The 24,105-nt window shown below is 40.6% G+C and overlaps 1 protein-coding gene across 1 annotated transcript in view; it reads left to right on the top strand.

Annotated features, from left to right (window-relative positions):
* Positions 1-24,105, top strand: part of EDC4 (enhancer of mRNA decapping 4) — a 203,121-nt gene that overhangs the window by 162,086 nt on the left and 16,930 nt on the right. Inside the window, exons 24-25 of the mRNA XM_075837480.1 lie at positions 2,136-2,301; positions 3,614-3,800. Coding sequence (XP_075693595.1) covers positions 2,136-2,301; positions 3,614-3,800 — 353 coding nt within the window. The remainder of the gene's footprint in view (positions 1-2,135; positions 2,302-3,613; positions 3,801-24,105) is intronic.

Genomic DNA, 24,105 nt, shown 5'->3' with positions numbered 1-24,105 from the left:
AGGTAAATTTTAAAAAAAGAATTGTCGACTATATAGACTATAATAGTGAATACTTTAAATCCATAAAACTATATAGGGTTCTTTTTTTAAAAAAAACAACAACTTAACCTGTTGCCGACACAGGACGAGAATGTTCGTCCTGAGCGGCGGGTACTTTGCGCATAAGGACGAGCGTTCTCGTCCTGTGTGACAGCCGTCTGTGCGCGCGATCGAGAGCGGGGCAACGGCTGTAATACAGCCACGGCCCCGCTCTGACAGTGGAGAGAAGAGAAACATCCTCTCTCAGCCGTTAACCCTTTGAATGCCGTGATGAAAGCTGATCGCGGCGTTCAAGGAGGGGGGAAAATAACTGTGACTCAATCAAAGCCCATAACTTGTATGGCCAAACAGCCCAGGGTCCATTGAAAGACCCCAGGGCTGTCTGATCATATTTCCTGCTGTTAGGGCATACTGAGGTATGTCCTAACAACTGCCTGTGTACAATCAGAACGCAGGCTCATGTACTAGCATATAGATCTATCCCAGTACATTACAGTTAAAAAATCTAAATGAAAAATCCCTTGTAATGTAAATATAATGATAAATAAAAAGTAAAAAAAAATACACACATTTTTTTATAATACATTTTTTAAAATATAAGTCCCAAAACATGAAATAATAGACATATTTGGTATCGCCACGACCGTAACAACCTGTACAACAAATGTATAACATTATTTATGATCAGTGTATGGTGTAAAAAAATAAATAATAATAAAACTGCTGCAGAACTGCTTTTTTTTTCTGCATTTTCGTCCAAATAAAAATTTATATAAATTAAACGATTATGTATTTGTACCAAAAATGGTACGTACATAAAGTACAACTCGTCCCGCAAAAAACAAAGTTTCCTCATACAACTACGTCGTACAAAAAATAAAAAAGTTATGAGCGTTGGGATGCAAAGAGGGAAATATAAAAAAAATTGTTCTGTCCTCAAGACCAAAATTGGCCGTGTCCTTAAGGGGTTAAATAGTCACTAACTTTTCAAGGAACTACAAAAATCAATAGTACAAGCAAATATAAGAAACTTTGATATAGCTTGAGAAAAATACCTCTTTCTACATTCATAAGCCAGTTTAATCTCTTTTGTGTAAAAGTAGTAAAACCTAAAAAATCTATATAAATTTAGTATCACCGTAATCGTAACAACCTACAGAAAGACTTTCTTATGTTCTCTATACCACACGATTAACGCAAGTAAATTCAAGATGCAAAAAAGTCAAAATTTCAGTTCTTTTTCTATTACCCCCGAAAAAAGTTAAATTTAATGAGGAAACTTTATGTACCCCATAATGGTGCCCTTAAAATATACACGTTGTTTGGCAAATAAGCCCCAACAAGGCTATGTTTACGGAGAAATCTCAAAAAACTCAAAAAATCTCAAAAAACTGAAGAAATCACTTCATTATTAAAGGGGTTGACCAGGTTCGGGACTGCGTTTTATACTGATGACCTGTCCATAGAATAGGTAATCGGTATATGATCGGTGGGGGTCCGCCACCCGGATCCCGCACTGATCATCTGCCTCCGGGCGTCTGAATGTATGCAGGGTTCGTGACGGAAGCAGATGGCTTCGTACACTGTGTCGCGACCGTGCTGCAGTAACCCAACACGGCCACTGTACAGTGGTCAGAGCCGCCTCTTCTGGCACTGACCCTGCATAGCTTCCTTGAATGAATCTGCTGAAATTTTTACGTTTTTTTCTGATTACTTTATTTTAAATATTTACTTTATTATTACTGTTAAATAGACGGTCTGATGAAGGTCTCTCTCGACCAAAAACGTTTAACGATCACTACTCTGACCTGCCAGCAGAAACATTGTGTGTTTTAATTAATCTATAAATTTAGCATCAACAGTGTGCGCAGTATTTATATTCACTTTAGAAGCAGCACTGGAGGAAACAGAGCGGTGAAGGCCATTGGGCATTTAGCCCTTTTGCTCGCTCTATAATCCAGTCCTGATTGTAAAGGATTGTAATTGTGTTAACTGTGTGAACAATTTTTATGTTTTAACTGGATATTTTGATTATTAAGATGAATCTAAGTTTTTATGTAAGTTTTTTTTTTTTTTTTTTTTTTTTTTCTTTTCAGAACCTTACAGATGCTGTTGGTCGAGCAGTTGCTGATGCGCTTCATGTACCAATTCATACAGCCTATAGAGAAGCCTTCCAGAACACTGTGCTTCCAGCTTTTGAGAAGGGTTGTCAGTCTATGTTTCAGCAAATAAACAGCAGCTTCAAGCAAGGCACCCAAGAGTGTAAGTTCTTGATTTGTTGATATGCACGCTTTCTAGTATTTGGTATTGCCCAGATATTAATAGCAAATCATTTAGTATTTCCAAAGTTTAGAATGAAATCTATCTTATTTCAGATAACACATATAACATACGTTTTTCTGTAGTAGCATATAGAAACTTTTTGCAGCTTTCGTTCGGTGTTACAAAGTCACTAAAGACTGGTTTCTGTGTTTTCTATTTCCGGGCTATTTCATTTAGACTGTTGTAGGGCTCACTACTAAACAGGCAACTCTGCGGCCTGTTTCACATTCATCAAAGAAATTCTAAGATATATACTATACAAGTCTAGACCCCATTGTCATTCAGCGTAGGCCTCCCTGCTATCATATAGAATTTGGAGCAGTATTCTTATACAGCTAGACTAAGTGTCTGGATGCTAGGGACTATGTGACATACGATACCAATTCCCTTTGAGAAAAAAAAAAAAGTAAGGCCCTATTCACACGACAGGGATTCTTGGCCGTGTGGCTGCCGTTGTTTGAGCGGCCGTCACATGGCCACAGTAGGAACAATAGACCCCAAATGGGGCTATTCACACGGCAGTTTTTTTGACAGCGTGGTTAACCGGACCGTCAAAAAAGGGGACATGCCCTATTTTGGTCCAGTCCCCCGGCCGCACGGCTCCCATAGAAGTATATGGGGTCGTGTAAAGCATGGCTGTCACTGGGATGTGATCCGAGTGACGACGTGTGCGTTCTGCCGCTCGCTCACTCTCCTTCTCCTCACAGTGCGAAGTGCATGTGAGGAGCAGGAGGGTATTTTGTTGCTCCTTTTGGCAGCTGAATCCTTAATTCCCAGCCACAGCTTCGTCCAAAGCTTTGCCCGGGGATTCCGCTCCAGGAGAAGTCCCTGACGTCACTGTCCATGTATGGACAGTGACGTCAGGGGCTTCTCCTGAAGCGGTTCCTTACTCCAGAAGTCCCTGTCCATGTATGACAATGAATTTCTGTGGGTGTTTCGTATAAAACTAGGTCGACGCAAAAATAAAAAAGTTATAGCTTGCTTGGTCACCTAAGGTTTAAAATAACTTCGGTATTAAAGGGTAAAAATATCCCATTGCTTTCTTTGGACCAAGTGTATGTCCATGTATATACATAATGAATGGCATATATACTTTTTTTCTTTATTAAATAAAACGAGCCAATTTTACCCAGGTGTCAAACGTAGGCCATTCATATGCAACATTATTCCAATGGGCTCTACAGTATTGTATAATACATTTGTAAAATTGTTTATTTTCTTTTGTTCTTACTTGTTAATGGGTTTGTTTCAGATATGCAGCAATTGGAAACACATCTTAAGACCAAAAAAGCTAATGAACAAGAAATTAGAGAACCCATGGTGACGCAACTGCAACAACTCATAGAATCCCTCCAGTCAACAACTGACCAGCTGTCATTAAACCTAAGTGGGAATGTGAGATCTGAAGTGCAGCAGCAATTACATATAGCAGTAGCAACGTAAGTTATATGGTGATCTTGTATGATTTGTGATATTTCTTGTAACCGATAAATGTCGCAGCACTCGCCAATTCTTCTAAAAGCAGTTTTCCTTTCTTCTCAAATCTTTAAAACATGTTGCATTGTGGATACAGTCATAACATAACAGCCTGTCATGTTGAGACTGTATCCACAACACCGCATCTTTAAATATACATATCCACAGTTATTGCCATGGCTGGACTACAGATGTGTCCTCCATTAAAGAGGTTTTCTGCAAAAATAAATGATGGCTTATTCTCAGAGTAGGTCACTAATATCTGATCGGTGGGTGTCTGACTTGCCACCCCCCGCCCATCAGTTGATTTGAAGGGGACACGGTGCCTGTGCGAGCGCTCCTTCCCCTTCATTGCTCCATGCTGTCGAACGCCAATGCTTTTGTAGCGGCGGAACAGCATTACCACACAGTATTGTGTGCCGCTGCTACAAGTCTGTCAGTGTTAGACTGTATGGAGCAATGAAAGGAGTGAAGGGAATACAGCGCTTGTGTGGGCACCTGTTTGATGATGGGAATGCCGAGAGTCTGACCCCCACCGATCCGATATTAATGGCCTATTTTAAGGATAGGCCATCAAAACAATGTATATCACACAATGTACGTTTTTTTTTTTACTGGATAGCATGAGAATGTATGAAATTTGTATTCTGAGAAATTGGAGTTCTTAACGAAATTCAAGTAAGGTAAGGTTGAACATATCTGTAAGAGAGAAAAGAGTAAGCATCCATAACAGGCGTTAGCTACCTTTGGCAGTCCAGCTGCTGTGAAACATTAATTCCCAGTGTGCCTTGTAAGTTTTTGGCTGGAATTCTAAACCCTTTGGCTGTCAAGGCATGATGGCAGTTGTAAACAGCTGGAGTGCCGAAGGTTGCTGGCCCCTGATCTATAATAAATGTCGGATCTAAACCGTATCAACAGATTTAACCAACAACTTTAAAATCGTTTTATTCCCTCTATGTTAACTGAAAACGTAAATGCAGGACTTTATTAAGGCCACAGGGCAGAGAATCTGCGGCAAAATCCAAACGTATTACATGCAAAATTGCAGTGGATTTAACAGTTTGCATTGCAAAGGGTGAAATCCGCAGCTAAAATCTTCAGCGATTCCACTGAAAATCCTATTCATGTGTATTGTACTATAATAGTAGTCTGCACCATACATCCGCGCTATATCTGCTACATCTTAACCTGACCTTTTATAAACACTCTTGGGACACATCTCGAGTAGTGCTTGCTTAAAGAGGCTCTGTCACCACATTAGAAGTGTCCTATCTCCTACATAAGGAGATCGGCGCTATAATCTAAGTGACAGCAGTGCTTTTTATTTAGAAAAACGATCTAGTTTTTTCCACGTTATAAGCGATTTTAGCTTTATGCTAATTACTTTCTTAATGCCCAACTGGGCGTGTTTTTACTTTAGACCAAGTGGGCGTTGTACAGAGGAGTGTATGACGCTGACCAATCCGTGTTATACACTTCTCTCCATTCATTTAGTCAGCGCATAGGGATCCTGCTAGATCAGTATGTGCTGTCTTCTACTGACACATTAACGTTACTGAAGTGTTTAGACAGTGAATAGTCATCACTTCCAGCCAGGACGGGATGTCTATCCACAATCCCAACACTTCGCTAACGTTTCTGTGGTACTTACAGCAGAGTAAATGAATGGGGAGAAGTGCATGACGCTGATTGGTCAGCGTCATACACTCCTCTGTACAACGCCCACTTGGTCTAAAGTAAAAACACGCCCAGTTGGGCATTAAAAAAGTAATTAGCATAAAGCTAATAACGTGGTAAAAATATTGTTTTTCTAAAAAAAAAAAAGCACTGCTGTCACCTACATTACATTGCCGATCTCCTTATGTAGGAGATAGGGCACTTATAATGTGGTGACAGAGCCTCTTTAACAGCACATTAGCCTATTATAATATTTATATATCAGTAGTTGCTTTACATCTGCAGTGATGCTTATTTCATCAATATCTTAATGCATAATAGATCACATTATGCCTTATTGCAGTCCTTGTTCTTCCATCTAAAAAATGTCCTCTGTAACAGGCATATATGTTTTATGATTTGCATTGGATTAGGAGCTCTAACAAAAATAACCCCTTTTTAAAAAGAAGCTGGTCTCCGGCTTCTCTAACCCCTGGGAGAAGCCACGTCTAGGCATATGTAGCATTATATGCCGGATTTTCAATTCCTATTAGATGGACTGCGAGGGACCTAGTCTCTTCTGGCACACAGAGGAGATGGGGGTCCCTCTATGACGTCCGTATGTTTTAATTAGGGCATATCAGGTTGTCATTGTGAGACAAACTCTCCAAGTCCAGACCTAGACCAAGGTGTGAACCACCTACAGATGCTGATAAGAAAGAGAAGGGTAGTCCTTGAGGATTGTAAGCTAGCGAGCAGGGCTCTCTCGCCTTATGTTTATATTGTAATATTGTACCTGAATGTGTCAATGTACCCACTAACTTTTTGTACAGCACTGCAAAAAATCTTGGCACTTAATAAATAAAATGTTTCTTTTTACAATGGGAAGAAGCGAAGAGGTGGTTAAGTGTAGAGTAAAATTTAACATTGGGTGTATGGTTTGTAACTAATAGAGGGAGTCCAATGTTCAGGAACCTAACATGTCTTTCATTACTCAAACAAACCATTGATTTGTATTGACACTGTAATGCTTATTTTCCCCTGTGGTGGTGCTGCAGCAAAATTGAACACTTACGGCCAGGTTTCCCCAGAGATTTTGACTGATTGAGCTGCTGGGAACCCTAGCAAACACTTTGATCTGCTCATTGTCAAGGGATCCCTCTAAGAAGTAGGGATTGTCCAAAGTGGTAATGTCTCATGGTTTTAATTCTAATTGTAACAAATGAGATTTAAGTCTGTAGAAAGTAAACGCCGCAAAAGCTCTTTGAGACGACTACCTAAGGCCTTGTTCACACGGCGAGTATTTGACGCGTTTTTACACGCAGAAAAAAAAGCGTAAAACGTATGCTTTAAGCTTCCCTTTGACATCAATGGGAAACCGCATTGTAGTGCATACGACGTGTAAAAAAAAAAAAAAAGAAGTGGCAGGTCAATTCTTGGCACGTAAAACGTGATGAAAACACGCCTAATTCCCATAGTCAATGGGAGTCATAATTATGCGCCCAAAACGCGTCAAACGCCTGTATGAAGTTGAAAAAATTCCTTCCTGGTCCCTTCTGGCAATCGGACAGATCCGAGGATCAACATTCTACATTAACACCTTCCCGACCGCCCACTGTCTTTTGACGGCAGGCGGTGCGGGTGCTTAATCTACAGAGATGTCTTTTGGCGTCGCTGCAGATCAGGCTGATGAGCGCTCGTGTGAGCGCTCGTCCTCTAAGCAGGAGCTGTAACTTACAGCTCCTGATCTTAGAGCAGCCTCCTGAACACAGCTGGGGTCGGCAAACATTCGGACCCCAGCTGTTTAACCCTTTGATTACCGCGGTCCGTGACCGCGGCATGATCAAAGGGAATTCCCCTCTTTGATCGCATCACCGGGATTCCAGTGATGCGATCAAACACTGGGGAATCCCTCTGCAGTCAGCCCTGGGGACCTACAAAGGACCCCAGGGCTGTCTGTTCCGTGTGCCTGCTGTTCGGGCACACTATGTGCTGCCCAATCAGCAGCCTGTGTCATAGTGACACAGTGTAATGTATTAGCATACAGGAGTATGCTAATACATTACAAGTAAAAAATAAAGTTGCAAATAAAGTTATCCCTTGATATGGGATTAAAAAAAAAAAAGTAACAAAACAAATAAATAAATAAAAAAAGTCCCAAAAAGAGTCTTTATTTTGCATTAAATACACTTTATTGCCCCTACACTAAATAAAAACAAAAAACCTACGCATATTAGGTATCTACACGACCGTAATAACCTGAAGAATTAATCTAATGGGTTATTTAGCGTGAAACGTGAACGGGATAAAAAAAATAAACAAAAAAACTATTCCGAGAATCGCTTTTTCCTATATTCACGCCGTAAAAAAATTATTTTTTACCCCCAAACTGGGGGGGAAAAAAAATACTATTTCTCTCGCATAAAAAAAGGCCTCATACAGCCACGTCAGTGAAAAAATAAAAAAAGTTATGGCTGCTGAAACGCAGAGAGGCAAAAACAGAAAAATTGAGCTGGTCTTTTCAGGCCCGGTCATTAAGGGGTTAATACCAGTATCCCTATATACTGTGTTTCTCATCGAAGATGTCTAACACTTTCTTAAATCTATCCACACTTTTAGCCATTACCAAATTTTGTGGGAGCGTGTTCCATAACTTTATGGTTTAGATGGTAAAGTAATGCTTTCGAACGCTGCATACAGTGATCCTGTGACCTATATGGGGTCTGCAAAAAGCATAACTTATCACATCGGTTTTTATAGGGCCAATTAAATATTTATATAATGATATCATATCTCCCATTAGCATTCCCTTCTCTACGCCAAATAATTGTCGTTTTGACAACCTTTCTTCATGACTGAAATCTTCTATACCTCATACTATTTTGGTTTCCCTTCTTTGAACACTGTCCAGACCTCTGATATTTTTTTGTGATCTGGTGCTATAAACTGGACACTATACTCAAGATGTGGTTTCACGAGTGCTTTATAAAGAGGTAATATAATACTTACTTCTCTATAAGCCATGGCTTACTTAATACACCCAAATCCTTCTCCACTGTGGACTAGCCAAATAGTCATCCACAAGGGAGTTTTACGCTGGACGATTATCTGGCAGATGAGCGTTTATAAAACGCTCGTTGACGATACTTGACCTGTGTAAACAGGGGAACGATCAGCAGATGAACGAGCAAACGCTCCATCTACTGGTCGTATCGTTTTAAAAAAGTAAAATATTATCGTTGTCGGCAGCACATCTTGTGTAAACAGGGAGACACTCTGCCAACATGATGATAATGTATGGAGACGAGCGATCGGAGTAAAGACCGCTTGTCCCCATCCATAGCTCCATGGGACAGGAGCAAACCAGCGCCGATCAACGATGTCTCGTTTATCGGCGCTCGCTGAACCGGCAGAATATTTGCAGGTGTAAATGGCCCTTTAGCCACAAACTACAAGATGATAATGTCATTTGTTATTTAGTCACATCTATAGGCAGGGAGAAGATAACACCCTTTCTGTTACTGCTCTCTGTGACTGTTGCCTGAAAGCAAGGGAGAGCCACGCCAGAAGAGCTATGATGGATAAAGCTGAAAATTTCCCAACTAGTGCACAATTGCAACGCCAATACCCGCAGACTCTGGAACAGGATATTCTGCTCCCCATGGGAAGTGGTTGGGGGCTACAACAGCTAATAGCCACCACTGTTTCCCAGGTAGCACACAGAAGGAGCGTCGAACGGGATCACATTGCGACAGATTACTGTGCTCCCCAGGTGAAAGTGGATTGGGGTTACAAAAGCAATGAGCCACCGTTCGGAGACTACTTACGTATGACTAGGCTGATGGGATAAAATTGGTTATTATCTGAACAGTCAAAAAGGTTTCTCATATTTTCCGAGGAGCTCTCTCTCCGATAATTTTATAGCTTGCATACAGTCCCAATAAGCACACCAGCTAACTCTATGAGGTGGGTAATTAAACTCAGCCAGTCACTTCTTAGGAGCGTGACTGGCTGAATTTAATTTATTTTCCTCTTATGAGAGGGTTATTTTTTATTTTATTTTTTAACGTTCTTTTTATTTTCATCATATTAATAATACAGCAATATAGAAAGTATTCGCACAGAGCTTAAAGAGGCCCTGTCACCAGATTATAAGTGCTCTATCTCCTACATAATCTGATTGGCGCTGTAATGTAGATAACAGCAGTGGTTTTTATTTTGAAAAACGATCATTTTTGAGCAAGTTATGAGCTAGTTTAGATTTATGCTAATGAGTTTTTACTTTTTACCAACTGGGCGTTGTACGTTGTTGAGTGTATGACGCTGACCAATCAGTGACTAATCAGTGTCCTGCACTTGTCATTGTTCCAGCCCAGCATGATCCACAGCACAGTGTGATTGTGCAGTGAAAGAAGTAAACACACCCAGTTGGTAAAAACACAAGACACGCCCAGTTGGAAATAAGAGAAAACACGCCCAGTTGTCCATTAGAAAGGCTCATTTGCATAAATATAAAATTGCTCATAACTTGGCCAAACATGATCGTTTAAAAAAAAAACAAAAAACTTTACTGTTATCTACATTGCAGCGCCGATCACATGCAATAGGAGATAGGGATTTGATAATCTGGTGACAGAGCCTCTTTAAAAAGAAAAGAATGCCAAACCATGTTATGCATACAATGTTCCAATACATAATGTACAGTAAGAGGGGTAATTTTTAATGAAAAAACACAATAGTCATCAATAACATTCTAACACATACTTAATAAAAGTTAAATCTTATAACCCACGTCACTTTTCTTTAAATCCAATCCCCTTTTTTACCAAATTATACCTGATCATTTATATGTACCCTAAAATAGTTACAACGGAGACCCAAAACCCGCTTGTAATGCGGCGATCACCCAGTTCTGAAGGCCCAAGATGTTAAAGAGGCTCTGTCACCAGATTTTGCAACCCCTATCTGCTATTGCAGCAGATAGGCGCTGCAATGTAGATTACAGTAACGTTTTTATTTTTAAAAAACGAGCATTTTTGGCCAAGTTATGACCATTTTTGTAGTTATGCAAATGAGGCTTGCAAAAGTCCAAGTGGGTGTGTTTAAAAGTAAAAGTCCAAGTGGGCGTGTATTATGTGCGTACATCGGGGCGTTTTTAATACTTTCACTAGCTGGGCGCTCTGAAGAGAAGTAACATCCTCTTCTCTTAAGAACGCCCAGCTTCTGACAGTGCAGACCTGTGACGTCACTCACAGGTCCTGCATCGTGACGGCCACATCGGCACCAGAGGCTACAGTTGATTCTGCAGCAGCATCAGCGTTTGCAGGTAAGTCGATCTTACCTGCAAACGCTGATGCTGCTGCAGAATCAACTGTAGCCTCTGGTGCCGATGTGGCCGTCACGATGCAGGACCTGTGAGTGACGTCACAGATCTGCACTGTCAGAAGCTGGGCGTTCTTAAGAGAAGAGGATGTTACTTCTCGTCAGAACGCCCAGCTAGTGAAAGTATTAAACACGCCCCGATGTACGCACATAATACACACCCACTTGGACTTTTACTTTTAAACACACCCACTTGGACTTTTGCAAGCCTCATTTGCATAACTACAAAAATGGTCATAACTTGGCCAAAAATGCTCGTTTTTTAAAAATAAAAACGTTACTGTAATCTACATTGCAGCGCCTATCTGCTGCAATAGCAGATAGGGGTTGCAAAATCTGGTGACAGAGCCTCTTTAAAACATGTAAAAAAAAAAATTGTGTATACCTAAGACTGATGCCAGCCTTCAATTATCCATCGCCCAGACACCCATGGTAAGCAGATGAATGCTTGCTAACGGATGCCATCCGTCACCCATAGAGTCCCATGTTTAAAAAATATATAAGTTCACGCACGTACGATATACTCCTTTTTTTTTTGCACGAGATTTTATTGAATTGGTCTTATGAAAAATTGTATAACTTTACTCCATTTAAGAAAAGCAAAGGGTGTGCACTTAGAGACTCTGTCACCTCCGAAAACCCGCCTAAACTACAGCAATCCGTAAATATCTTAAGACACTGATTCAGAATCTGTATTTCATTCATCTTTCTACACACTTTCATTTCCCTGCTGCATAGAGACTACTCCTAAGCTCAGCGATTTATAATGGAGGGGCCTCCTCATCAGAATGTAACGCATGGTATGTTTTTGCAGGCGTGGAGCGAAGGTAATTCAAGTGAGAAGAAAGATAACTTACATGTTGTGTTGCTCCCTATATGCTAATTTACTGTAGTTAGCCAACATGTTAGCTTCCCTGCCTCTGATGCTGACCAATCAGTGTGAGGCAGCTTGGAGGGTAGTTCATGCCCTTTTGGCAAACTATAGCAAAGTAGCATATAGGGAGCCAACACAACAGTGGGACATATCTCTGAAACTGGGGGGGGGGGGTCCTGTCGAAAAAATAAAAAAACACAGCTGGAATCAGGGAGACAGCGCTATTCAGGTTATCAAACCAGTACAACTTATATGACCTAGTGACAGGTCCTCTTTAAGCTAGTAACTGATTATTGTAGCTAAGGGGGGTTTTCGTTTGTCACAGCGTCCCATTAAGGGGTGAAATAATGTCATTTTCCCATGATATATTCTTTTTAACAGAATGGCTATATGTACAATTACTTATTAACCCCTTCCAGCTGCAGCCAATTATCAGATTTTTATTTTTTTAATTTCCCCCCACCTTCCGGAAGCCATACTTTTTCCTATTTTTCTGTCGATAAAGCCGTATGAGGGCTTGTTTTTTTTGTGAGACCAGTTGTCGTTCTTCATGGCACCATTTATTGTCCCCTGTAATGTACTGCAGAAAATTCTTTGTGAGGTGGTGGGTTTTGTTTTTACGGCGTTAACTGTGCGATAAAATCGACGTTAACTTTTTTTCTGTGTCAATACGATTAGGGAGATAACTTAGTCCTGAAGGTGTTACTATTTTTTTGCTTTTTGTTTTTCACTCCCCGCCTTCCAAGAGCCATAACTTTTTTTTATTTTTCCGTCGGTGTGAGGGCTTATTTCTTGCGGGACGAGTTGTAGTTTTTATCACCAGTTGTTACAACTTGATACATTTGGTACAACTTGTGTTTTTGGTGTTTTCAATTATATTTTTTTTTACGTCATTCACCGTGTAAGTTAAATGTGATATTCTAATAGTTCGGGCTATTACTTTAGAGGGAAAATTGGAAAAAGGGAGTGTGTGTGTGTGTGTGTGTGTGTGTGCATATATATATATATATATATATATATATATATATATATATATATATATATAGAGATAAGCAGCACTCTGCGACAGATTCAAACACGGTAATGTGTGCAAGCAGGTAATCCAGATCCGTGGATTATAAAACCTAAACGAAAGAAATCCCACCACACTCCGATGGTTCCAAAAAGTATGTGATTTAAAAACTATTAAAAACTTTAATAAACTTTTTTTTACACTTTATTAGTGCCCCTAGCGGACTTGAACCAGCGATCGGTAGACAAATGTATTGCAGTAGACTGTCATTTTGACAGGCTTCTGCTAAGCCCTGCCAGAAGCAGGGCTTAACAGAGGGAGAGCACACCTGGGGGACTGCATTAGGCCCCTGGGTGGGCTGCCATGACAACCATCGGTGTTCAAGAGAACGGGGTACACCTGCATTTTTTTAATTTATGAAGGCATAGACCACTAAATTAATTTCCCAGCCTGCCCATAGACAATTGGCATACTTGTATGGGATATAATAGTGCAACAAGGGTACCACGTCCACGCGAATAACTTTTATAGCAGTGTCCTTCTTTTTAAATCCCTCCATGCTGCATATACAGGGACAGTCTGTAAAAAAAACTGGGATTATCCAAAAAGTTGGTGTCCAGATGTGTTGAAAGGGGGCCGTCATTGTTACTGGCAAGTTATTAGTTACTTGCAGTGAAGTGGAATGACAAGAAAGATGGCTACATACTGTCCACTCTGCATGCGGACACCACGGAGGAGGACCACCGCGGAAAAGTGTAAACCTATCTAGGTGACAGATTCTAAAAAATTTATGGAAGGTGTAGATCTCTCTAACCAGTTGCTTCAACCGTATCTGGTGAGGTGCAAAACCAGGGCCTGGAACAAAAAGGTAGCAATCTACCTAATTCAGATTGCTACCTATGATGGGTTTGTACTTATAGAAAAAAAATCCTGAGGATTGATCATCTTTCTCCAGTTCCAGGAGGAGGTTATTGAGCCTTTCTTATTGGACTCCACCGCCCCTGCACAATCCTATGAGCCTGAGGATGTGCGAAGATTTGCAGAGCGACACTTTGTTCACCCTACTCCATCCACCTGAACCCATAGATATCTCCCAAAAAGGACCTGGGTTGTAGTAAACATGGTAGAAGGAGGGATACTCGCTATTACTGCACTCACCATTTGTCCATCTCAACAATGCCTCTGCAACTACCACTGTTTTGAAAAGTACCACACCGTTTATGATTATTCATTTTGTTTAGGGAATGCTAAAAGGGGGGATTTTCTTTTAAGGAATTCCATTTATATTTTTATGGGCTTTCAAAGTGGAGAGGAATACTTTTAGGAGTGGTAATAGAGGGTATTTTTTTCAGACTGTGAAAGAAATTTTACCCCTTTTCACATTTTTGATCATTTGGTATCTTTTGACTGTTCTTATGACGATGTCCTGCCATACAACTGTTATTTTTATTCATATCACTGTATGGTGATACAAGCATGTACTTTTTTATATTTGGAGGATCACTAATAAAGGAGTTGTTCCTTATTAATACACTATGGGATTTATTACATTCTGGTTTTTGCTGGACCTTTAAGGCTAGGTTCCCACAGTGCAGATTTGCTGCAGATTTTGCATGCGGTTTTTCGGACAAAACCAGAAACTGAACCTAAACAGAAGAAATATATAAAGAAAAGCCTTATAGGTCTGCTCTCCTGGATCCAATTCCGGTTTTGGGTAATAAAAAAACGCATGCAAAAGCTGCAGCAAATCTGCATTGTGGGAACCCAACCTTACACCCGACAATGCTTCTTGCAATACTACCATTATTTTGGGGACTAGTGATCCTTTACTGTTCCTATAGATGATTTTGGACACTTATATATTCAGTAGGTGAATAGTTGTTTTGTGCACATAGCGGTTCCTACGTTGTCGGGCAGGGGCCTTCTATGGTGTGCCGCTTCGCTTGGCATGTTTGTCGCTTATGTAGGGATTGATGGGGCTAAGGAGACGTTGTATGACCAGTCACTATGAAAAAAAAACCTTGGCATTCTAGGCCTACACGTGTTTTTCATCTTGTGAACAAACTCGAGTATGCCACATAGTTGATTTGATATTTTCCTCCATGTTTTTGGGATATATTGCTCTTAATTCGAGTACAGTTTATTTTTTCCATTATAACTTATTACCGTATATACCAGACCAGAATGCGGTTTACAACGGCAACAGAATGACACAAATGTGGGACAACGGCTTTGTTAGCAAGACAGTCATATGGGCAGTCAAACGCATTTTTGGGCAAATGCCGCCTCTGAGAGCATAGCGTCACTTTTCATCTGCATGGCCCCAAAGATGATTTTAGCATAGTTCTAATACAGCCAATTTAGATAAAATAAATTTTTGGGTGAAAATGTATAAAAACTTGAAGAAAATGTTTACTAATATTATCTAAGAAAAAAATCATCCTGAAAAAAGCCTGTTTATAAAATAACACATAAAAAAAAATGAAGTAAATGTTTTTTCACCTGTTTTGCATTAATTCCTGAAAAACCTGTGCGTTCTATTATAATACTCCGTACACCCCCAAGATGAGTACCTTTAAGGTATCTAGTTTTCTAAAGGGGTAATTTATGTGGTTTTTCTATTGTTCTGATAGGTCAATGCCTCTCCAAATGTTCAGTGGGGCCTGAAACATTGTCCAGAAAAATTTGTGTCCTAAAAGTCACAGGGTGCTTCCGTATTTTTGGGCCCTGCTGTGTGTCCAGGCAGCACATTAGGGCCACAATGGGGATATTTTTGAACTCATGAGAAACCGTGTAATACATTTTGGGGTGCATTTCCTTATTCATATTTTAATTTTTTTTTTTTTGTAAAACCGTCTTTAAAATGACACATTTGTGAAAAAAAGTAATTTTTTTTTTTAGCCGGCTTTGCATTAGTTCCTTTAAAAAAGAAACTGCGGGGTCAAAATACTCATGACGCCTGTCAGTGAATACCTTAAGGGGTCTAGTTTTCAGGGGGGTGTTTATCATTCGAACACCTTTTTGAGCCTCTGCAAACTTGGCTTCGTGCAGGAAAACCAAAATATTACTAATTCTTTTTAAATACATTTTAAGTCTCCTAAAGTACTTAAAGAGGCTGTCACCAGATTTTGCAACCCCTATCTGCTATTGCAGCAGATAGGCGCTGCAATGTAGATTACAGTAACGTTTTTATTTTTAAAAAACGAGCATTTTTGGCCAAGTTATGACCATTTTTGTAGTTATGCAAATGAGGCAAATAAGTCGATCTTACCTGCAAACGCTGATGCTGCTGCAGAATCAACTGTAGCCTCTGGTGCCGATGTGCCCGTCACGATGCAGGACCTGTGAGTGACGTCACAGATCTGCACTGTCAGAAGCTGGGCGTTCTGAAGAGAAGAGGATGTTACTTCTCTTCAGAGCGCCCAGCTAGTAAAAGTATTAAAAACGCCCCGATGTACGCACATAATACACGCCCTCTTGGACTTTTACTTTTAAACACACCCACTTGGACTTTTGCAAGCCTCATTTGCATAACTACAAAAATGGTCATAACTTGGCCAAAAATGCTCGTTTTTTAAAAATAAAAACGTTACTGTAATCTACATTGCAGCGCCTATCTGCTGCAATAGCAGATAGGGGTTGCAAAATCTGGTGACAGAGCCTCTTTAAAGAGGCTCTGTCACCAGATTAAATATGCCCTATCTCCTACATCGTTTTATCGGCGCTGGAATGTAGTTAACAGCAGTGTTTTTTATTTTGAGAAAGTATCTTCTTTCAGCAAGTTATGACCTTTATTACATTTATGCAAATTAGTTTCTTAATGCCCAAGTGGGCGTTTTTTAACTTTTAACCAAGTGGGCGTATTACAAAGAAGTGTATGACGCTGACCAATCAGCATCATACCCTTCTCTTCATTACACCCAAGCTTGTTTCACTGAACAGCGTGATCTCACGAGACCATGCTGTGACGTCACTTCCACCCACAGGTCCTTCATCCCTACGTCTGAAGACTGAACATAGATCGTCTCCAGGCGTATGAGAAGTTAGCCGTCGGATCTGCAGCAGCAGCGGAGGAGGCAGCATCACACAGTGCAGGTAAGCATATAGAACTCCCTAGAGACGAAGGACCTGTGGGCGGAAGTGACGTCACACGAGATCACGTTATTCAGTGAAACAAGCTTCCGTGTAATGGAGAGAAGCGTATGATGCTGATTGGTCAGCGTCATACACTTCTTTGTAATACGCCAACTTGGTTAAAAGTTAAAAAACGCCCACTTGGGCATTCAGAAACTAATTTGCATAAATGTAATAAAGGTCATAACTTGCTGAAAAAGATCGTTTCTCAAAATAAAAAAACTGCTGTTAACTACATTCCAGCGCCGATAAAATGATGTAGGAGATAGGGCACTTATAATGTGGTGACAGAGCATCTGTCACCTCATTATAAGTGCCCTATCTCCTACATAAGGAGATGGGCGCTGTAATGTAGATCACAGCAGTGCTTTTTATTTAAAAAACCAATCTGTTTTCACCACTTTATTAGCGTTTTTAGATTTATGCTAATGAGTAGCTTAATGCCCAAGTGGGCGTGTTTTTACTTTAGACCAAGTGGGCATTGTACAGAGGAGTGTATGACGCTGACCAATCCGCATCATACACTTCTCTCCATTCGTTTAGTCAGTGCATAGGGATCTTTTTAGATCGCTATGTGCTGTCTTATACAAACACATTAACAATACTGAAGTGTTTAGACAGTGAATAGACATTCCACGAGATGTCTATTCACAATCTCTGCACTTCGTTACTATTTCTGTGGTAGTTACAGCAGAGGAAGCGTAATCTCGTTGTAACCTGTCATCTACATCGTAATCTCGCGAGTATTGATCCACAGCACAGTGTGATTGTGCAGTGAAAGAAGCTGGGCTGGAACAATGAGAAGTGCATGAGGCTGATTGGTCACTGATTGGTCAGCCTCATACACTTCTTTACAACACCCACTTGGTCAAAAGTAAAAACACACCCAGTTGTCTATTGAGAAACGAAATCTAAAATTGCTCAGAACTTGCTCAAAAATGATAGTTTTTCAAAATAAAAACCACTGCTGTTATCTACATTACAGCGCCGATCAGATTATGTAGGCGATAGGGCACTTATAATCTGGTGACAGAGCCTCTTTAAGCAATCGATGGGTTGCTATGGAAAATAATGGCCTCCGTGTCTGCCTTGTACGGAAGCCGATGAGGACCTGCCTCCAGCGGGTCCTCATAGGCTTGCTGTCATTGAATAACTGTTAGCTCTAAAACACTGCACTACGTATGTAGTGCAGTGTATTAGAGTAGCGATCGGGGAATCAGGCCTTCAAGTACCCCAGTGGGACAAGTAAAAAAAAGTTAATAAAAATGTTGTAAAAAAATAAAAACACAAGTTTCAAGTAAATAAAAAAAAAAAAAAGAGGCAAACTGACTTTTTTCCCCATGTCTTTTATTATTGGAAAAAACGTAAAAAAAAAATATACATAATTGGTATTGCCGCGTCTGTAACGACCCAAGCTATAAAGCTATTATGTAATTTATCCCGCATGGTGAATGCCGTAAAAAAACAAAAATAAACATCATCTCCCAAAAAATTGTATGAAAAGTGATCAAATAGTGACATTTACTCCAAAATAGTACCAATAAAAACGACAACTCAGCCTGCAAAAAATAATCCCGGACGCAGCTTTGTCCACGCAAAAATAAAAAAAGTTATGGGTATTAAAATATGGCATCACAGAAAACAAATTATTAAAAATAAATAAATAAATAATTCCTTTTATTGTGCAAAAGCTGCAAAAACTATATAAATTTGGTATTGCCGTAATCGTATCGACCCGCAGAATAAATTTAACATGTAATTTGTTGCGAACAGTTAATATCGAAAAAGAAAACATTAAACTACTCCAGAATTGCTTGTTTTTGGTAATTTCCTATTCCGAAAAATGAAATAAAAACTGATCAAAAAGTTGTGTCCCAAAATTATAACAAGAAAATCTACAGCTTGTCTCGCAAAAAATGAGCCCGCACACCGCTCCATCAACCGAAAAATAAAAAAGTTATGCCACTAGTAATGCGGTGATGAAAAAGCATCCTGATGTGCAGGCTGGAGAGGAACATTCCTTCGGTTTCAGGGTCCTAGTATTTAGGAACTAGGAAGGGAAATAGGACATCTGCTGGAAGCGAGGCCGCCCATAATCTACCCGCGCAACACTTTCCCAGTAAAATTTCCCAAACTACAAAGGAGAAAAAGTTCCCAAAAGGTGCAGAGTTACAAAAGGGGAATAAGATGGAAAACCGTTTATTAGTTCAACACTGGCCTGTGCACAACGGATTGCTTCACAGCATACCACACATATTTTGATAATTGTATTATTTACCCCATTTTTATACCCTGATGTACTCCGCACAGATTACATATGCCCCACATTATAAACTGGAGTATTGCTGGTATTTCAAACAAAACTACTACCAAGAAAAATCCATGCTCCAAATGGCGCCCCTTCCCTTCTTAGCCCTACAGTGTGCCCAAACAGCTGTTTACGTTCACAAGTAAGGCATTACCGTACCCGGGAGAACCAGCTTAACAATTTATGGGGTAAAATTCTGCAGTGTCACAAGCTGGGCACAACATATTTTGCAGTGAATAGGCCGATCAGTGGAAAAATTGCAATTTTCACTTTGCATCATCAACTGCAAATTAATTTCTGAAAAACACCTGTGGGGTCTAAATTCTGACTACAGCCTTTAATAAAAAGCCTTTAGGGGTGTAGTTTCTAAAATGGGGTCACTTTTTTTTTTTTTTTTTTGTACATCCGGGTTTTGGAAATGCAACATGACGTCCTCAGACCATTCCAGCAAAATACCACTCCTTTTCTTCTGAACCATCCCATATCTGTAAACCCTAGTTTATAACCACATATGGGGTGTTACCATACTCTGTTTGCTTTACAAATGTGTGGGGGCTTTTTCTAATTTATTCCTTGTGAAAATGAGAAATGTTGATCTAAAACTACATCTTATTGGAAAAAATTATATTTTTCATTTTCACGGCTTAATTCTAATTCAGCAAAAAGCCTTCGGGATAAAAATTCACTATACCCCTAGATGTAGTTTCCCAAAAGGAGTCACTTTTGGGGTGTTTCCACTGTACTAGTACTATAGGGGCCCAGAAACTCTTCCAAAATCCAAATGGTGGTGCTTCCCTTCTGAGCCCTACCATGTGTCCAAACAGCCGTTTATGAAAACATATGGGATATTATTTTACTCGGGAGAAATTGCTTTACAAGTGGTGTGGTGCTTTTTCTCCTTTAGTTCTTGTGGAAATGGAAAAAAATTAGCTAAACCTACATTTTCTTTGAAAAAATGTAGATTTTCATTTTCAAAGCCTACTTCCGATTATTTCGGCAAAACACCTGTGGGGTCAAAATGCTCACTATACCCCTAGATAATTTCTTCAAGGGGTGTCGTTTCCAAAATAGTCACTTGTGGGGGGTTTTACTGTTTTGTCCCCTCAGGAGCTTTGCAAATGTGACATGGCCTCCCCAAACCATTCCTGCTAAATTTGAGCACCAACAGACAAATGGCGCTCTTTCCCTTCTGAGCCCTTCCGTGTACTCAAACAGCCGTGTATGACCACATGTGGGGTATTTTTTTACTCGGGAGAAATTGCTTTACAAATGTTGTGGTGCTTTTTCTCCTTTAGTCCTTGTGGAAATAAAAAAAAATTTGCTAAACCTACATCTTCTTTGAAAAAAATGCAGATTTTCATGGCCTAGTTCCAATAATTTCTGCAAAATACCTGCGGAGTCAAAATGTTCACTATACCCCTAGATAAATTCCTTGAGGGGTGTAGTTTCCCAAATGGGGTCACTTTTGGGGGATTTCCACTGTCTTTGCACCAAACCTGGTGCCTAAAATATATCCAAATAAAAATGAGGCCCCAAAATTCTCTAGGTGCTCCTTTTGCTTCTGAGGCCGGTGCTTCAGTCCATTAGCACACTAGGGCCACGTGAGATATTTCCTAAAACAGCAAAATCTGGGCACTAAATATTGAATTGCTTTTCCCAGGTAAAACTTTGTGTTACAAAAAAAAATGGTTTAACTATGAATTTCTGCAAAAAAATTTCACCTCTACTTTGCTACTACTCTTGTGAAACGCCTAAAGGGTTAAACTTTCTAAATGCTGTTTTGAATACTTTGAGGGTGCAGTTTTTAAAATGGGGTGACTTATTGGGGGTTTCTAATATATAAGGCGCTCAAAAATAGCCTTTTGAAATTTTCTTGAAAATGTGAGAAATTGCTAAAGTTCTAAGCCTTGTAACGTCCAAGAAAAATACAACGATGTTCAAAAAACTATGCCAATCTGAAGTAGACATATGAGGGATGTTAATTAGCTGCTATTTTGTGTGGTATACATTTCAATTTAGAAAAATGCAAATTTTTGCAATTTTTTGGGTGTTTTTCACAATTAAAATATTGAATGTATCGACCAAATTTTGCCAGTAACAAAGTCCAATGTGTCAAGAGAAAAACAATCTCAGAATCGCCTGGCTAGGTAAAAGCATTTCGAAGTTATTACCACATAAAGTCAAACATGTCAGATTTGAAAAATTAGGCTTTGTTAGAAATTTCAAAAGTGGCATAGCGGGAAGAGGTTTGCTATTGTGTAGGTATTGTGTAGTACTCGGGCAGTCAAAACCTCTCTGACCCATCGAGGCATTCACTCCACAAAACCTCTGAAAGTTTTTTGTAGTGCCGAGCACCAAGATATTAACTGTGAACTTTTTTTGTCATGATCCTCAAACCATTCTTGAACAATTTTTTTGCATTGTGGCAGAACCCATTATCCTGCAGAAAGAGGCCACTACCATTAGGGAATACCATTGCCACGTATTCTTGGTCTTCAACAATGTTTAGGTATGTGTCAAAATAACAACCACATGAGTGCTAGGACCCAAGGTTTCCCAACAGAAGATTGGTGAGAGCATCACACTGCCTCCGCCAGCTTGCCTTCTTCCCATAGTGCATCCTGGAGCCATCTCCTCCATAGGTAATTGACACACGCACCTGACTGTCCATATGTTGTAAAAGATACCGGGATAAATCCGACCAGGCCACCTTCCATTTCTCCATGGTTCAGTTCTCATTCTGATGTGCCCTTCGTAGGCGCTTTCGGTGGTTGACAGGGATCAGCATGGGCACTTGGACTGGTTAGCGACTACGCAGCCTCAAAAACAGCAAGCTGTGGTACACTTTGTGTTCTAACAACTTTCCATCATAGATGGCATTAACTATTTCAGCAATTTATGCTACAGTAGCTTTTCTGGGAGATCTGACCAGATGGGCTTGCCTTTGCTCCCCAAGCACATTAATGAGCCTTGGGTGCCCATGACCCTGTCACCGGTTAACCGGTTGTTCTTTCTTGGACCTTTTCTGATCAGTACTAACCACTACATATCGAGAACACCTCTCAAGACTTGCCATTTTTTAAATTCGCTAACCCAGACATCCAGCTATCACAATTTGTTCCTCTTAAGTCACTCCAATCCTCATTCTTGCCCATTTTTCCCCTCACGCTCAAGACAGTACCATGAGACACTGACTTCAGGACAGGAAACTGGGAGTGCTTTAGAAGGAGGAATGCCCCCAACCACCTCACTTTCTGTTTCCTGTCCATTTGGACATGTTGGGGTTTCTGGATTCCTTTGGGATTTACATAGTGGGCTGCAGGACCTCTGTTACCCCAAAATATATAATGGGGTTCCAGTAGGTTATCTGAAGGCCTAAGATTTCTCTAGGAACTGCTCTTTAATGTCTAGCGCTGTTCCTCTTTTTCAACCCCGAGATAGACGATCCCTGAGTATCCTTCCTGGATTATCCTGCGGAAAGAGTATTGTGTTACCTAAATGCGGTTTCCTCCAAAATTGCAGTATGCTTGGTGCTTCCTGCTGTGGAGGAAGTCCCAGGGCCTCAATCTTCCTTGTTTTAGTTTTTTTCTGTTCTTGTGTCACTCCTAGTCTTCCTCATTGAAACGGGGCACCTGTTCGGATGTCCTGCTTATATGATCTGACAATGCATGCTTCATCCGGCTGTACAAGGGCCATGGGTGTGGTGATGTTCCGAACGGATGCTCACTGTAAGGGTGGATTCACACGAACGTGTATTGCGTCCATGCGGGCCGCGTGGGTTTCACGCGCCACGCACAGACCATTACAAGTCTATGGGGCAGTACAGACAGTCCGTGCTTTTTGCGCACCGTTTGTCCGCTGCGCAAAAAGCGCGACATGGTCAATATCTCCGCGTATTTCACGCATCACGCACCCATTGAAGTCAATGGGTGCGTGAAAACCACGCAGGTCGCACGGAAGCACTTCCGTGCGAACTGCCTGTTTCGCGCACCAGCTGTCAAAAGGATGAATGTAAACAGAAAAGCACCACGTGCTTTTCTGTTTACAAACATCCGAATGGCGTGTCATAATGATGGCGGCTGCGCGAAAAGCACGCAGCCACACATCATATGATGCTGCCTCACGGAGCAGGCAAGTGGCTTTTGCGCAGGCAAAACGCTGCGTGTTTTGCGTGCGCAAAAACACCATGCACGTCTGAATCAGCCCTAAGTGTGGCAGTGTACTCGCATTGGTTACACACCAGAAGTGGCACAACGTTCTGGTGCAGGCCGGAAGTGAGGTAGGGACCTGCTCGGTCAGGTGTGATTGCTGCATGTGTGTTGCTGCACGCTGCGTGCCGGTCACACTATGGGTTAGACAACAAGGTTTTCCGGAAGAGGGATGACTCCAAAAGTTAATGTGCGCTTTGGAGAGTCCGCCCTAAAGTAGAGGCTCTATTGCAAGTAGTTCGCTATTTGTTTCCCAGAGTTTTCATACTCCTACAGAATAAAGAAGATGGAAGTCAGCGCAACAACTATCAGGAACCCAGCTATGACAGCAAATTGGCATTTTTTTTTTAGGAGGGAGTTAAGAGGGGGTTATACCCCAATTTTCAATATTTTCTATCCCTGCTTCTGTGTCTATTGTAAGGAACCCTCCCAGAAAAGCTACTCTCAAGAAGAAAAACAAAGCATGCCGTATGTTTGAAAAGAAACTTGCTGCGCCACACGTTAACTCCCTATGTCCACAATGCTTGGACAAGGTGGTGGAGAAGGAAACGCCTTTCTTGACATAAAGTACTGAGGAAATAGTTAAGACTGAAGTATGAATTTCAATTTAATAGGAATTCCTTAAAGAGAACCTTTCACCTGCCCATACATGTGCAGCGGAGTACAGCATGTAATGGGCATGGCTGCACAAACC

The sequence above is a fragment of the Rhinoderma darwinii genome, chromosome 9, assembly GCF_050947455.1.
Source record: "Rhinoderma darwinii isolate aRhiDar2 chromosome 9, aRhiDar2.hap1, whole genome shotgun sequence".
Classification (NCBI taxonomy): domain Eukaryota; kingdom Metazoa; phylum Chordata; class Amphibia; order Anura; family Rhinodermatidae; genus Rhinoderma; species Rhinoderma darwinii.
Note: the sequence above shows the minus strand (reverse complement) of the source record. Positions and strands in the feature narration are given on the sequence as shown.